Below are 15,149 nucleotides of genomic sequence, written 5' to 3'. Positions count from 1 at the left end.
TGTTGTCACCAAAATTTCCAAGGGGTCAAACAATAAGCTCTTTTTTTTGGCAGATTATTTTAGCTCATGACTAGACCTGCCCTTCCTCAACAGCTTGATTTCCTGTCATCTTATCTCCTCTTCATACCTTATGATTTGTCACTAATGAACTATTTGAAACTTTCCGAACACAACGATCTATTTTATCGTTTAAAACCTCCTCAGGGATCACCCGAGGTTCCCTGCCATTTCTTTCTACCAAATGACTTTCCACTGCCCACCCCTTCTACTGCACCTTGAAAACACTTCTGTTACACACTTAATTCCTACATATCTATGTCTAGCATATGGTCTGGAAATGACTGCTGAAAATAACAACCAAGAGTTAGCTCTGTAATAACCTACAGGTGGAATGAACCGTCATTTCTTCAGGACCCACCCGTTACTTCTGGAGAAATTTGGAAGATTATGAATTCAAGAGCATACTATGCTCTGTTGACCTGCTTTGTAGGATGCAACCCTAGAAACAGTATTAAAAATAGAAAGATTACATGAAAGTGAAAAGCTTCCAACAGGTCCACAAAAAACTAAGGTTACTGTTTGATAAACTTACAGATGGTAACTAGTTCATGCTCACTTTGGCAGCACATATTCATATGGTAAGCGGTACAGGTAACTTCATGCTTTTTAACGTGTATCATGCAAGAGGTAGAAGTGAAACAAAACAACTACCACAGTTCACTAAGATGCCAAAAACGTAAAGAACAACTCAGTTTTTAACACAAAGACAAAAAAAAGAAACATGAAGGTTGAAAATCAAATTATTTTCATATAATTGTTATTTGTAGTTCTAAGAAGCAAATAAATAGTTTGAAGAAAATAGGCTTTTCAAAATCATGGAACACGTGCCAATGAAAATAAAAAATCACAGCATATACCCACTTGGAGGACAGTAGTTCCAGGTTCCACCATGACAGACTGGCCATCAACGAATACTTCAATCAAGTTGCTGGCTGCAGTGGCAGTTGTTCGAACTGACATCAAGACAGTGAAGTAAAAAATAAACTACCATCACCGAACTCATTATAGCAAAAAATGGATTAATTAACTGTATGTAAGATTTTTCTGCATTTTATATTATTTTTCTTTCTCTAGATGAAAGCTTTTAAAATACTGAATTAGAAAACAAGCCTTTTCAATCCTGTATATCAAACAAAATATGGTTGTCTACTTTTTTTTGTTTTTTTCCCCGGTACCGGGGATTGAACTCTCGACCTTGCGCTTGCTAGGCAGGTGTGGTGCCGCTCAGCTAAATCCCCAGCCCCTCGGTTTTTGTTTTTTTTGTTTTTTTTTTTGTTTTTGTCTACTTTTAATAGTAGCTCAAATTGAGACCTGTAGCACTTCAAAAACAAAATGACTCATTTTCCCATTTTGGCACTGATGTGTAGTTTCTCTCTTTCTTTTTTCTTTGTCTTGAGACAGGGTCTCAAGACAGTTCAGGTTGGCCCTGAGCTCACTTTGTAGCCCAGGCTGGTCTCGAACTCGCAACGATCCTCCTACCTCAGCCTCCCGAATGCTGGGATTACAGGTGTGCGCCACCACGCCTGGCAGATGTGTAGTTTCTCTTACAGTACTTCCTGCTATACAGAATTTCTATAAACTGAGGCAAAGGTTATTTTGAAAACTTCTGTCAACTTAGATCACTTATTTCTATTTTATTTAAAACAAATTAAGGGGTTCAGGTTTTTGAAAAGATATTCTACAGACCAATGAATTCACAAAGGTAAGTCCAACACGAATGTAAAAAAACCCAACTCACCATATCCTGTAGAAGACTTGGAAAGGCCTACTAAGGCCCTTCTAACAGGGATCCTCAACATATTGCTAAAACTGAAACAAAGAAGAGTGATATTATTGTAGGGAAAAAAACACCCAATTACAGTTTTTGGTATTGTTTTAAAGTACTGTGCATATATTAAGTCACTGTGTATTCACAAATCCTGACCTTATTCCTCCAATTCTGTAAAAGAGAATACTCAGTCTCAGAGTGCTACCTGACAAGTAGGTAAGAGTAGCTAGTATATACATTTGGGCTTTTTAATTCTACATAAAGGGCAGCTTTGGCCAGGCCAGGCATGGTGGCACATGCCTATAATCCTAGCACTTGGGAGGCTGAGGCAGGAGGACTGCTACAAGTTCAAGGCTAGCCTGGGTTACACAGTGAGTTCAAGGTCTGTCTGAACTACATGGCAAGACCTTGTCTCAAAAAAAAAAAAAAAAAAAAAAAAAAGACATCTTTGTGTTGTTTGTTTTTGTTTTGAGACAGGGTCTTGCCATGTAGTTCTGGCCAGCCTTGAACTCACTATAGCCCAGGCTGTCCTCGAACTCAAAGTGATCTTCCTAAGTGCTAGGATTACAGGTGTGTGCCACCATTCCTGGCAGCTTTGTTGTTTTATAAACATAAAGAAATGATCAAACTTAAACACTACAATACACTAAAATAAACTTCCAGAATAACTGCTTAGCCTAGCATGGTAATGCACACCTGTCATCTCAGCACTCTGGGAGACTCAGGCAGGAGGAGTCCCAAGTTTCAGCAAAGCATGGGCAGTTTACTGACTTAGCAAGACCCTATCTCAAAATACAAAATAAAAAAAGGGCCGGAGATACAGCTCAGTGCCAAGGCCATGGGTTCAAATCCCAAGTACTGCAAAGAACAAACAAAATGTATATTAATAGCTGTATAAAACAAAGCCTACTTGTCTGCCTTCATTTTCTGCCAATATGTATTTTGTCAATGAACTAAGCGCAGTTACCTCCTAAAATGTTTGTGCGATTCCTGCCTTGAGCTGCTTTACAAGCCAAAGCCTTTGATGTGCTTCAAGGGCCATTTTCTGTGCTAAGCAATACATTTTTCAGATTTGCAACAATCTGCTTACGTGCTTGTTCTACCCTTACATTACTGAATTCCTTGAGTCTTTCCATTGTTAGTGACTACCCCCAAGACTGGTGCGCAGTAAGCTTTAAGAGTGGTTCTCAACTGGGGGCACTTATGCTCCCCGCAACGTGTGGCAGTATCTGGAGAGACGGTGGTCTCAATCGGGAAGCGGTTACTGGCATCTAATGGGGTGAAGGTAGGGAGCTGCTCAGCATTCTACAGTGCACAGGATCACCCCCGACAATAATTATCCAAAGTATCAACAGTGCCACTCTCAGAGTTTGCTGAATGAACAGGAATGGATTACAAAGACATTGCCACTTAAACAAAGATGCACATAAGCAAACAAACGAACAAAAAAACTACCAGAAGTTTAGTTTCTTGTACACTCATTTGATCACATAGGCTAAACTGAATTTTTTTTTTTTTTTTTTTTTTGCGACAGGGTCTTGCTATGTAGCTCAGGCCAGCCCTGAACTCACTGTGTAGCCCACACTGTCCTAGAAGTCACAGTTATCCTCCTGCTTCAGCCTCCTGAGTGCTGGGATTACAGGCATATAACACCACACTTGGCTACACACTGAACTTCCGGTCTACTCATTTGATCACATGGATTAAGCATCTAAAACTGTAATTTTTCATTTTGAAATTCAAAGGGTATTAAAATGAAAATTAGGTGGTTAGAATGTATCACGAAAGATTTCAAGAGTAAAAGAATTCAATAGCTGTAGCAGTACTACTGAAAAATAGCATATATGCATAAAGTTGTTTTGTTTTTTGAAACAGGGTCTCACTACATAATCCTAATAGGGTCTCAAACTCACTATGTATCCCAGGCTGGCTTCCAACTCCCACAGCCTCCTGCCTCAGCTTCCCTAGTAGTGGGATTACAGGTATTATTCCATTTAATGAGCTGTATGTTAATAAATTTAGTATCTTTTTTTTTTGAGACAGGATCTTGCAATATAGCCCAGGCTGGCCTCAAACTCAACAGCAATCCTCCTGTCAGTCTCCTAGTTCTGGGATTACAGGCATGTGCAGCCACACATGCCAATTTTAATACCTCCTAAACCTGTGAACTCTTTTGAGGACAAGAAATTTCATCATTTACTGTTTCTGAAGATCTAGCACAATGTCCTTACAAAAAGGGGCACCAGGCCAGGTGTGGTGGTACACACCTATAGTTCCAGCACTTGGGAGGCTGAGGCAGGAGGATCACTGTGAGTTCGAGACCAGCCTGGGCTACAAAATCAGCTCAAGGCCAGCCTGAACTGCACAGCGAGACCCCATCTCGAAAAGACAAAAAAGGGGGGCACCAAATGATATTATGACCACGTTCCAGAATGTGGGACATCTGACATAGTTACTACTCTGCCATAAAAAAGGATAAACCTGGGGCATTTGGAGATAGAGGGATGCACCTTGAGACCACTGTATTAAGTGAAATAAATAAGAGACACAACTTAAATATCACATGGTCTGTCTTAGGAGAAACCCAAAATACAGACAGTAGAATAAAAGAGAATAGGAAGTAGGGAGATCTTTTTTAAATGGGAAGGGGAACAAAAGATAGAGGGAAGAGGAAACAGGATTTAAAAAACTGAAAAATATGGAAACAGAGCTTTTCCAATGGGAAGGGGACAGGAGATGGTAGAAGCAAGGAAGGAATAGGATGGGGAGGGGGACGAAAAAAGATGTGTTATGTACATGTACCAATTCCCCATGATAGAAGTAATCACTGTGTACTGCTATACTACAAAATATAAAGTCTGTCTACATTTTTTTAAAAAACTATGAAGGCATATAGATGCATACATACATACACATTTTTCTCCCAGTACTGGGGTCGGAACCCAGGGTCTTCACAATGAGCCTCATTCCCAGTCTTTTAAAATTTTTTTGGTACTAGGGACCTTAGCCCAGGGCCTTTCTCCTTTTGTTTTTTTGAGGCAAGGTCTCACTAAGTCTCTAAATCGCTCAGGATGGGCAGAATTTGTGATCCCTCTGCCTTGGCCTCCCAGAGGGCTGGGATTACAGGCATGTATCACCATACCTGACAGAAGCGATTTTTTTTTTTTTTTTTTTTTGGTCTTTTTGAGACAGCGTTTCATGCAGTTCAGGCTGGCCTCAAACTCACAGTAATCCTCTTGCCTCAGCAGCCCAGGTGCTGGGATTACAGGCGTGTGTCACCAAATCCTACACAAAGGCATGTATTTTTCTTTTTTTTGATTTTGGTTTTTTTCTGGTACCGGAAATCCAACTCATGACCTTGCGCTTGCCAGGCAGGCGCTGTGCCACTGAGCTAAATCCCCAGCCCCCAAGGCACCTAGTTTTAAAGGACTTCTGGGTAGGGGAGTGCTGAGACCTTGCCCATGCTAGGCAAGCACTCTGCTACTGAGCTATAGCCTCAGCCCTACTGATAGCATATAAAGTAAACTTGAAACCAGCTGTAGTAGTACATGCCTGTAATCCCAGAACTCTGGGAGGCTGAAAGAGGAAGTTCACAAATTAGAGCCCAGCCTGAGCAATTTAGTGACTTAGTAAGACTCTGCCTCAAAAAAAAAAAAAAAAAAAAATTTAAGAAGTGACAGGGCCAGGAGTGGTGGCTCACACATATAGTCCCAGAACTTGGTAGGCTGATGCAGGAGGATCACCATGAGTTTGAGGCCAACCTGGGCTACATAAGCGAGTTCATGGCCAGCCTGAACTACACAGCAAGACCCTTTCTCAAAAACAAAACAAAAGGGATGAGAATATAGATCAGATATAAGTACTGCACACACACAGAGATACACTTAATAAACCAGATTTTGGTGAATCAGAGCATTAAACAGATTCAAAATCAATAATGTGAGGATGTAGCTCAGCAGTAGAGTACTTGCTCTGCATTGGCACAAGGCATTGGGACTGATCCCTAGCACAAGAAAAAAAAAATCAATAATCCCTACATATTTCACACAAGTTTAAAACTTTAATATTATCTCTAATACAAAAGTAGTGCTTTTTTTGTTTGTTTGTCTTTTTGAGCACAGGGATTGTTTTGGGGGGTGGGGCTGGCCCTGAACTCACTATGTAGCCCAGGCTGGCCTCAAACTCATGGGAATCCTCCTGCTTCAGCCTCCCAAGTACTGGCTCTATAGGCGTGCACCACCATGTTGGGCCTTTGTCTTTTTGAGACAGGATTTCACTATGCAGTTCAGGCTGGCCTTGAACTCACTCTGTAGCCAAGCTGGCCTTGAACTCCCATCAATCCTCCTGCCTCAGCCTTCTGAGTGCTGTGGTTACAGTTCTGAGCCACCAAATGCAGCCTTGTGCTAACTTTAGATAGCAAGTCAAACAGAACTAGGCTGGCTCTTGAACATCCAGTATCAAGTGAAACACTGCATAGCTCCAACATAAGAAATACAGATTTGCAACACTTTCATTTGTGCCTTAAGCAGATTTATCAAGTGGGAACGGAAATAATAAGTCATCTCATCATCAGGGCTGAACAAGATGAACATGATGAACTAAGAGTATGTGAACAACATGAAAGTGAGCAAGATGAACAATGCTCAAACCAGTGCTGGAGAGACTCAGGACCTCTGAAACTGCTACAGTAGGGTATGCCTACACATCCCTTCATTCTTGGGTATTCAGCTAGTGTTCGGTGTATAATTCAAGTTCTGCTTTTTGGAACCTTTTAGGACTTTTCCGATCCACAAATGACTGACTGCAGACATGGAGGGAAAGTGTACCTCTAGTAAGTGGGAAAATGTTAATAACCAATTCCTTCTAAAACTAGAGTGGACATTTTCCCACATAGGGACTATAGTAGTCCATACTTTCTTCCACATATTCACTTCTCCATAGGCTCACACTATTCTAAGTCATGATCATCTTTTGCCTGGACTATTCCTGCAGCCTGGCTTCCACTTTCTACCCTATCCTTCTCTCCATGGCCTCAAGACAGAAAGAATCTTTCGTTCTGTTCTAAGCCTTCCCCATCTTAGCTTACCATCCTTTTCCCAGACTCTCCTTACCAGCTTATCTAAACATTTCCTAACTACTCCCCAGTCACATGTATACAGGGGGAAAATATCCACCTCCCAACCTGCTAGATGTCAGACACACCAAGTTGGTGTTTCCCGAAGTAGAAGAATGAATTCTAAGGAACAGTGGAGGTTGAGTAGGAAAATTTATTGGGGAATAGGAATGGGGTCCAGGAATAGCGCCTGAGACAGGAAGGGATCCCAAATGGGCTGCCAACAGGTACACTTCTCTGAGAAAGTTTTACAGAGCAAAGTCATGAGGTGCATACAAGGTGGGGCAAAAGTATAATCAACCAAGAAGATTACAAGTACAGCTGCTTGGCTAATACCGATCCAATGCAAGGGCATATGGATGACATCATTAACCTTGGTCAATAATCTATAGTCTTAATCTTGTCTTTAGTTTTAGTAGTCTGAGTCTTGGTGGGACAGGAAATCTCAAAAGGGTTGTACCAATCATCTCAAACTTCCCTTTATCCTTTAGGGAAGTATGCAAATTTGTCCACTGTGACTTTAATATACTTAAGATGTGCCTCTAACCAGTTCTGAGGTGTTCTCATCTTCTGCCCTGAGGCAGGCCTAGCCCTGTGTGACTGCCTGAAATATTTCTACTTAGCTGTCTTTTTATTCTTCTTTATGGACACATTTGGACTTATGCACATTTTGGTAGTACACATTTAATAACTATTTGCTACGTGAATTAAATTTCTAATTTTTGCCTATCATATAGAAACCATTTCCTGGAATAAAAAAGTGAAGGTGTTTGGGCAATCTTATAGCACCCCATTTAATGATGCGCGTGCACACACATACACACACACACACATACACACACGCGCAGAACTTTGTGCCCTTCCCAAAAAAAAAAAAAAGAAAAAAAAAGGAGGGGGTTTTATGCAACAAAAACAATACATGCCAGTTTCCATATTGTCAAGTGAGAGGATTAACAGAGTTGTGTCTAATTCAGATCTTAAAATACAAGCATGATAACAACTTAGGTGTGTTACTTGCAGTACGACCTTGGGCTAACTTTCGTAAAGTTCTTTTTGTCATTTTCCTGGTTAGTGAAAGGAATAAAAAGTGCCACCCAAAGTGGTCAAGGGACAAAACGAAACAGGAGTGGACGGTTACAAAGGCAATAGCAACTAAGTCGTAAGTACCGCTTCGGTGTAGCGTATGAAATGTGGCCAGCACTCAGGAGGCTGAGGCAGGAGGATCGCTGTGAGTTCGAGACCAGCCTGGGCTACACTGTGAGTTCAAGGCCAGCCTAAACTCCATAGTGACACCCTGCCCCCCAACCAAAAAAAAAAGAGAGAGAGAAAGAAATTTGGGGCAAATGCTCAATCTAGGCCTAAGCTACTTGGGACACTCGTCCCCTGCTGCGGACAAAACGGCGTCCTCCTGACAGGGCACTGCCCTGCCTTTCCCTGCAGAGGGACGGTCGCTCTTAAGCCTGCACTGGGGCAAGCACTCTCGAGGGAGCTCCTCCCCGTTCTTTCTGCTCCATCGGACCAGAAACGAAAGTTAACAGCCCTCACTTATCCGCTCCGAGGTTCCCAAGGCAGCTGGACGGGAGGCGGTGCCCGGTCAAGGACAAGAGGAGAATGAGGTGCCTCAATCAAAGGGCACATTCAGGTCAAAAAATAAGCCCCGGACCATGGCACAATAGCCTTCCTATCTAAACACAACCTCACCTTCTCCCCGGAGCAGCCGAGGGTGCTCTGCTGGAGTGTCCAGACACCACGGACCCCTCAGAGACCCGGTCGCTTACTCAATATGGCGGCCCCCGGTAATTCCGTCAGCCGGGCAGGGAGAACGGAAAGCCAGGAGGGACCAGAATCTCCAGATTCGACAATTTCCGGATTAGATTGATTTCGGCAATTTCCGTCAGCCTGACGGCAGGTGGGGAAGAAGTGGAGGGGACGATTTGGATCTGCAGTTCCGCCGGAATTTGCCGGAGCCTTAACACCGCGCTCCTTCGGTCATCTCTGGCGTTTGAAAGGGCGGTTCACGTAGTTTTCGTGAGCCGTAGAAATACAAATTTGAGAAATGTTCCTTTTATTAATTTACTTCCAAAAACACCGAAAGGTCTGCAGACAATTGGTGGGCCATTTAATTCGGGCCTCGCTGTGTTTACTGGAGGAATGAGAACGGGAGCGTACTGTGACCTTTAACCTCCCGCCGGGCGCCGTGGAGGGAAACGCCTCCGTCTCTATATAAGGCGTTTTCCGGGCTATCGCGGCCCTTTTTTTTTTGGCTCTCAGCGCCGGCCGCTGGCGTTTTGCGCTCTTGCCTCCGCCGCTGCCCAGCTCCTGCAGACAGCTGAGGCCATGGGTTTCGGAGACTTGAAAAGCCCCGCCGGCCTGCAGGTGCTCAACGATTACCTGGCGGACAAGAGCTACATCGAGGGGTGAGCGGAGGGGCGGCGGCGCGTCCCGGCGGCCACGTGGCTGCGGGCGGGCGAGCCGGGCCCGGAGGGACAGTTCGTGGGAAGTTGGGAAGCGCTTTACTCTTGGGTCCGCCAAGTTCCAGCATCTTGGCGCCCTGCTGCCCCGTAGCCAGCGCTGCCCTGCCGGTCCCCGTCTCGGAGTGGCGGGCGTCCTGGGATAGCGGGCGACCCCGCGAGGGGGCCTCGATCTGCAGCAACTTAGAACTTTTGGAAGAAGTCGGTAAATGTGTCTGCTAGACTGGGAATAGATGATGGGTTTGGTTTCCGCCAGTGACTTTGGCGGGCGTAGTGTTTGCCACTTAGCTGTCTCTTAAGGCGAACTTCTTTTTTATCCTTGGCAGGTTTGTGCCCTCGCAAGCGGACGTGGCCGTCTTTGAAGCCGTCTCCTGCCCCCCGCCTGCCGACTTGTGTCATGCCCTGCGTTGGTACAATCACATCAAGTCTTACGAAAAGGAAAAGGCCAGGTAAAGGTGTCTTTGCACGGGCTTGAAGGATGAAACTGCTTTCTAAACTTCAGAATTTTCGCATGACGACAGGAGACCCCCGGCTGCTCTAGCGTTGTTGGGTGGTATTGTAAGCTAATCGCCCTGTGACCTTAGAAGGCCAGACACTGAAGTCCTCCATTTTTCGCAGAACAGGTAGAACATGGACAACAGCAACTCAGCTTTTGCCCACAGGGCCCTGCCCATCTGTTTCCGCCCTGACCTGTGGGGGCGTGGAAGGGGTGAGAGGGTGGAGGTTTGGGGAAGTGGACTCATTCATTAAGAATGGAACTGAGCGTGCTTAACGAGATCTCAAACATTCATACTGAAAAAGTAAATTCTAGTGAGTACTGACTGTAACATCTCACATGGTGCAGATGTTTGCTGGGTGAGGAGTATTTGCTGGGTGTGTGTTACAGGATAAATTATTACAGAAGGGATCTCATGATACAGAGCAGTAAGAACATGTCCTTGTGTACTTTTCTAGAAAAAGACATTATACCAAATTAAGAGGGACTGAATTTAAATTTTTTTCAAGCCTGCCAGGAGTGAAGAAAGCTTTAGGCAAGTACGGCCCTGCCAATGTGGAAGACACCACTGGAAATGGAGCTGCAGACAATAAAGACGATGACGACATCGATCTCTTTGGATCTGATGATGAAGAGGTATGGCATCTTATGTCAGAGTAGACTGGTAGGTTGTCTGCATAAGCACAGGCAGTGTAGCCAGTTTTCCTGGGTTTAAATCCTGCCTTTACAGAATTCTCACTGGTTACATGATGAATAAAATCAAATCACCATCTTTCGGCTGAGCTCCTGATGGATTTGCTTTTTTCTGACAAAGCTGGTGTTTGTGCTAATTTCACCACCAGCTTCAACCAGAAGAACAACAGCTTTGTGAAATTCTGCAATTTTTCTTTACAGGAAAGCGAAGAAGCAAAGAGGCTAAGGGAAGAAAGGCTTGCACAGTATGAGTCCAAGAAAGCCAAAAGTAGGTCATTTATATGTGATGTTTATCTTCATTCCATGATTATATGAGGAGCCTTTTGTGAGGCTTGACCGCAAAGTAATTTCTTCCACGTTTGTTGAGTTGGTTAGTGTTTGAAAACCTTTCGTAGCAATTTTTTCTCTTGAAACTTCCACAGCTACTGGTCTGCAGCTGTTAATTGTAGCAGCTGCGGCATTCCACTGTGGGAAAGAAATTGTTACACAATTAAATACCTCTTTCTTAGCCAAAAAGAAAGTGGGCATGTGTGTGACAGACACAAAATGTATTCTGTCCTTTTATTTGACTAAGGAGACTGTACATTTCAAAACACAAATTTGGAACTTTCATTTTTGTCTTTGTGGTACTGGGAATTGAACCCAAGGCCTTTGTGCTTAGCTGCACCCCCAGCCATTTTTCATTTTTTTTATTTTCAGACCGACTTGGGATCCTCCTGCCTCAGTCTCCCAGACTGCTAGGATTTGCATGCATGGGCCACCATGCCCTGCTGAGATTTGGATTTGGGAAAACAAATACAACTGTACGTGAATAATGCTGTTTGTTTTCTAGAACCTGCACTTGTTGCCAAGTCTTCCATCTTGCTAGATGTGAAACCTTGGGATGACGAGACAGATATGGTGAAGTTAGAGGAGTGCGTCCGAAGCATTCAAGCCGACGGCTTGGTCTGGGGCTCCTGTGAGTTTCATTTCTGCATTCTGAAATCGGCACCTGAAACTTGTGTGCATTTTAAACCTTTGCCCATCAAATCAGTAAGGCACTTCTAACAAGATTTTCCTTAATTTTTTTTAAGCTAAACTAGTTCCAGTGGGCTATGGAATTAAAAAGCTGCAAATACAGTGTGTGGTTGAAGATGACAAAGTTGGAACGGACATGCTGGAGGAGCAGATCACTGCTTTTGAGGACTATGTGCAGTCCATGGATGTGGCTGCTTTTAACAAGATCTAAATTCATCCCGGATCATTGCACTTCAATAAAAGCTTGAAGGACAGCCTTTGGCTCTTGAATCTGTTAAATAAGGGGTGAATCATAGTGCCATCTGTACTCATTAATTATTCTCAGCAATGTGTGACGCTGGTGATAATTTGTTGTGACCTAGTGTCTTTGGATTGGAGTTTGTTGATGGAAAAATTAACAACTCTCACTTGAAAGTAGTAAGTGTACGAAGATTACAGGATGTGCAACAGTACCAGAGCACATCTAGCCCAGGAGGGAACCCTTGCCAAAATGTGTCATAGATTATAATCACTTTGTACACACATTGGAAATCTGTAACGCATTATGCTGTAAAGTTGAAACATGTTAATTATTGGGAGTGTTGTGGAGTTAGCATTACATCACGTCCTGGGATGAACACTACAGCTAAATGATGCCCAGAGGGCTTTGCCTTTATGTAAAGGTTCGTGAGGTACGTGGTGGGCTATTGCACTTTGATTTGGGAATGAATTGAACCTAGTAATCCAAGTAAACACTGGGATAGAACAGTAAACAGTCCTTACTAAGAATCTGCCTTCCCCTCTTGCCCTGGGGGCTGGACTTTTTTGTACTTGGGATTTTTTTGTACATGGGATTGAACCCAGCACCCTTGCTTTAAACATTTGTTTGAGGTGCTGGTGAATAGGCTGTCCCTAAATTTCCCAGGCTGGGCTTGAATTTACCATCCTTCAGCCTCCCTGAGTCCTAGCATTATAGCTGTGTGCCGCTGCACCAGCTTCTAGTGTTTTCCATGACTAGGAATTGAACCTGGGGTGTTGGAAGAGCTGCATCCTTTTTTTTTTGTTCTTGTCTTTTTGAGACTGGGTCTCACTGTAGTTCAGGCTGACCTTGAGCTCACCTTGTAGCCCAGGCTGGTTTTGAACTTGAAACAATCCTGCCTCAGCCTCCCAAGGGCTTGGATTATAGGCATGCACCACCACGCCCAGCTTTTTTTCCTCCTTTTTAAACTCATTTCTTTACAAAAGTAAAGTGTAGGAAAAGTTTTCTTTTTGTAGGTGGGAATCAAAGAAGTCAGATGATTGGTTGTTACACTGGGGATTGAACCTAGATAGAACATTCCCAAGCCCCAGTGTTTAGTGTGTTGAGACGGTATTGCTATGTAGTGCAGGCTGGCCTTGGAGTCATGGCTATCATCCTGCACCAGCCTCCTGAGTGCTAGGATGCCTTGCCTGGCCTCTCTGTCCTTAAAAATTTTAAGATAAGTTCTCACAAAATTGGTCAGGATGGCCAGACCATTCTGCCTCAGTCTCTTAGAAACATTATAAATTAATACTGGGATTACAGGGCAGGGGATATATCTCAGTGGTAAGTGTGAGATCTGGAGTTTGATTCCTGGTACCAAAAAAAAGAAAAAAAAAAAAAAGGAAGGATTACAGACCTGTACCATCAAACCCAATTTAGGTAAGTTTTTCATACAACCAGACAGTGCTCTTACAATCTGATTTTATGTTGTGCTACCTGGAGTGTGGGAAACTAAAGAGTTAATCGGGTGCAGATTGGTATTGAATAAATCTGAGCAGTGCGTAGTCCCCCAGCTCCAGCCTAAAATGGAGAAATTTTCAGGTTGTCAGCACCGTGGACGCCAGCAGAGGGCAGCATTTCACTTCCTGGAAAACAGCTTGGGGCTCCTGCAAAGCTGAAGCACTCACTGTTCGGTGAAGGAATCCTTGACCTAAACACGTACATTGATTTTATATTGGTGTTTTTATAAATATAGGAGCAGGAACATGTCATCTGTATGTTCTCTGAAATAATTAGGAGATTGGGGTAGCACATCCACCATCTCTGTGACGTGTGTGTGTGTGTGTGCGCGCGCGCGCGCGCGCGCTTCCAACTTGTAGCAATCCTGGTTCAACCTCTAGAGTGCTGGGATTGCAGGTGTGTGCCACCACGCCCCGTAAGGACTGGGAAATTTTTTTTCTTCAATCAGATTTTATTGGTATCTTTTAGACATACATAATGATCACATTCATCATAGAGAATTTGTACCTGTACATAATATAACTTGATTCTTTTTTTTTCCCATTCCCCTACCCTCCTTCTAACTCCTCTTCTCCCCATTTACAAAAGCTTTGTTAACATTTTTTTCCATTTCTCTTTTTATTTTCCCTTCTTTCCTCCCCGCCCCCTTGTTCCCATCCCCATTTGAACATTTTCTTCCTATGTCACAATACCTATGTTGGTACTTATTTACACTTTTGGTTTCTCGCACCAAGAGAAGCAAGCAGTAAAGGACTGGGGATTTCTGTCTTGGAGCACTGCCCAGTGCAGCCACCCTGAGCTGAGAGGTCACCAGTGTGGAAGAGCTGGGTGCGGAAGGGGTAGATGGTGGAGGGATGGTGGCGGAAGCGGGAGACAGATCAACCAGCCAAACCTCAGTCTCCTCAGTGCAGTCCATGGGTAGCGAAGCAGACCACAGACTTTCTTCTCTGCCTGTGGAAACTGTTTTTCTCTTTGGTTTTTGGGTTTTTTTTGTCTTTTGGAAGCAGAGTCTGGCCTTGAGCTCACTATGGGTTTTAGGCTGGCCTTACAATCAAGGTGATCTTTCTGCTTTAGCCTCCCAGGTACTGGGATTACAGGTGTGCACCACCACACCTTTGTTTAAATTTCTGAATTGTGAGATAGGAAACAGTAAATTATTATGTTCAGCAACTTTAAGTTTTAGGGCAGTTTATTAAGCATCCATAGTTAACAAACAGTTTTTGTTTTTTGTTTTGGTAGTAGGAATTGAACTCAGGACCTTGAGCTTGCCAGATAGGCACTGTGCCACTGAGCTATATCCCTGGCCCTAACAAACAGTTTTTAAACTAACCAAATAATTCATAAATGTGTATGCATTTACTACAGAAAGAAATTAAGTATATTTTTTTTGAGACAGGGTCTTACTATATAGTCCAGGCTAGCCTTGAACTCACAGCAATCCTCCTGCCTCAGACATGTATTTTAATAGTCTGAGCCAGGCATGATGGCACATGCCTGTAATCCCAGCAGTTGGGAGGCTGAGGCAAGAGGATCGCTGCAAGTTCAAAACCAGCCTGGGCTACATAGTGAGCTCCAGGTCTGCTTGAACTATATATAGAGACCCTGTCTCAAAACAAGACAAAACAAACCAAAAAAAAAAAGTATGTCTAATAGTTTACATGTTCAAAATTACATGAGTTTAAGCAAAACAACTTGTTTTTCCTTTGGTGCTAGGGATTGAAACCAGGAACTCACACATGTTAGGCAAGTGCTTAACCACTGAGCTACATCCCCAGCCCCTCTTAATTTTG

General features: G+C 43.5%; 2 protein-coding genes across 2 annotated transcripts in view; one reads left to right on the top strand and one right to left on the bottom strand.

Moving 5' to 3' along the window:
- Positions 1-8,777, bottom strand: part of Ndufs1 (NADH dehydrogenase (ubiquinone) Fe-S protein 1, 75kDa (NADH-coenzyme Q reductase)) — a 40,844-nt gene extending 32,067 nt beyond the window's left edge. The window contains exons 1-3 of the mRNA XM_005396998.2: positions 8,643-8,777; positions 1,799-1,869; positions 922-1,013 (exon numbers count right to left, since the gene is read on the bottom strand). Of these exons, the coding sequence (XP_005397055.1) occupies positions 922-1,013; positions 1,799-1,859 (153 nt within the window). The 5' untranslated portion in view covers positions 1,860-1,869; positions 8,643-8,777. The remainder of the gene's footprint in view (positions 1-921; positions 1,014-1,798; positions 1,870-8,642) is intronic.
- Positions 8,778-9,176: 399 nt separating this feature from the next.
- On the top strand, positions 9,177-11,872 carry Eef1b2 (eukaryotic translation elongation factor 1 beta 2). The gene is made up of 6 exons (XM_005397000.2): positions 9,177-9,358; positions 9,739-9,861; positions 10,418-10,544; positions 10,803-10,869; positions 11,434-11,559; positions 11,675-11,872. The coding sequence occupies exons 1-6, from the start codon at positions 9,279-9,281 to the stop codon at positions 11,827-11,829; spliced, it is 678 nt and encodes a 225-aa protein (XP_005397057.1). The 5' UTR covers positions 9,177-9,278; the 3' UTR covers positions 11,830-11,872.
- Positions 11,873-15,149: the final 3,277 nt, after the last annotated feature.

The sequence above is a fragment of the Chinchilla lanigera genome, unplaced genomic scaffold (assembly GCF_000276665.1).
Source record: "Chinchilla lanigera isolate Chin_1 unplaced genomic scaffold, ChiLan1.0 scaffold00056, whole genome shotgun sequence".
NCBI classification, from domain to species: domain Eukaryota; kingdom Metazoa; phylum Chordata; class Mammalia; order Rodentia; family Chinchillidae; genus Chinchilla; species Chinchilla lanigera.
Note: the sequence above shows the minus strand (reverse complement) of the source record. Positions and strands in the feature narration are given on the sequence as shown.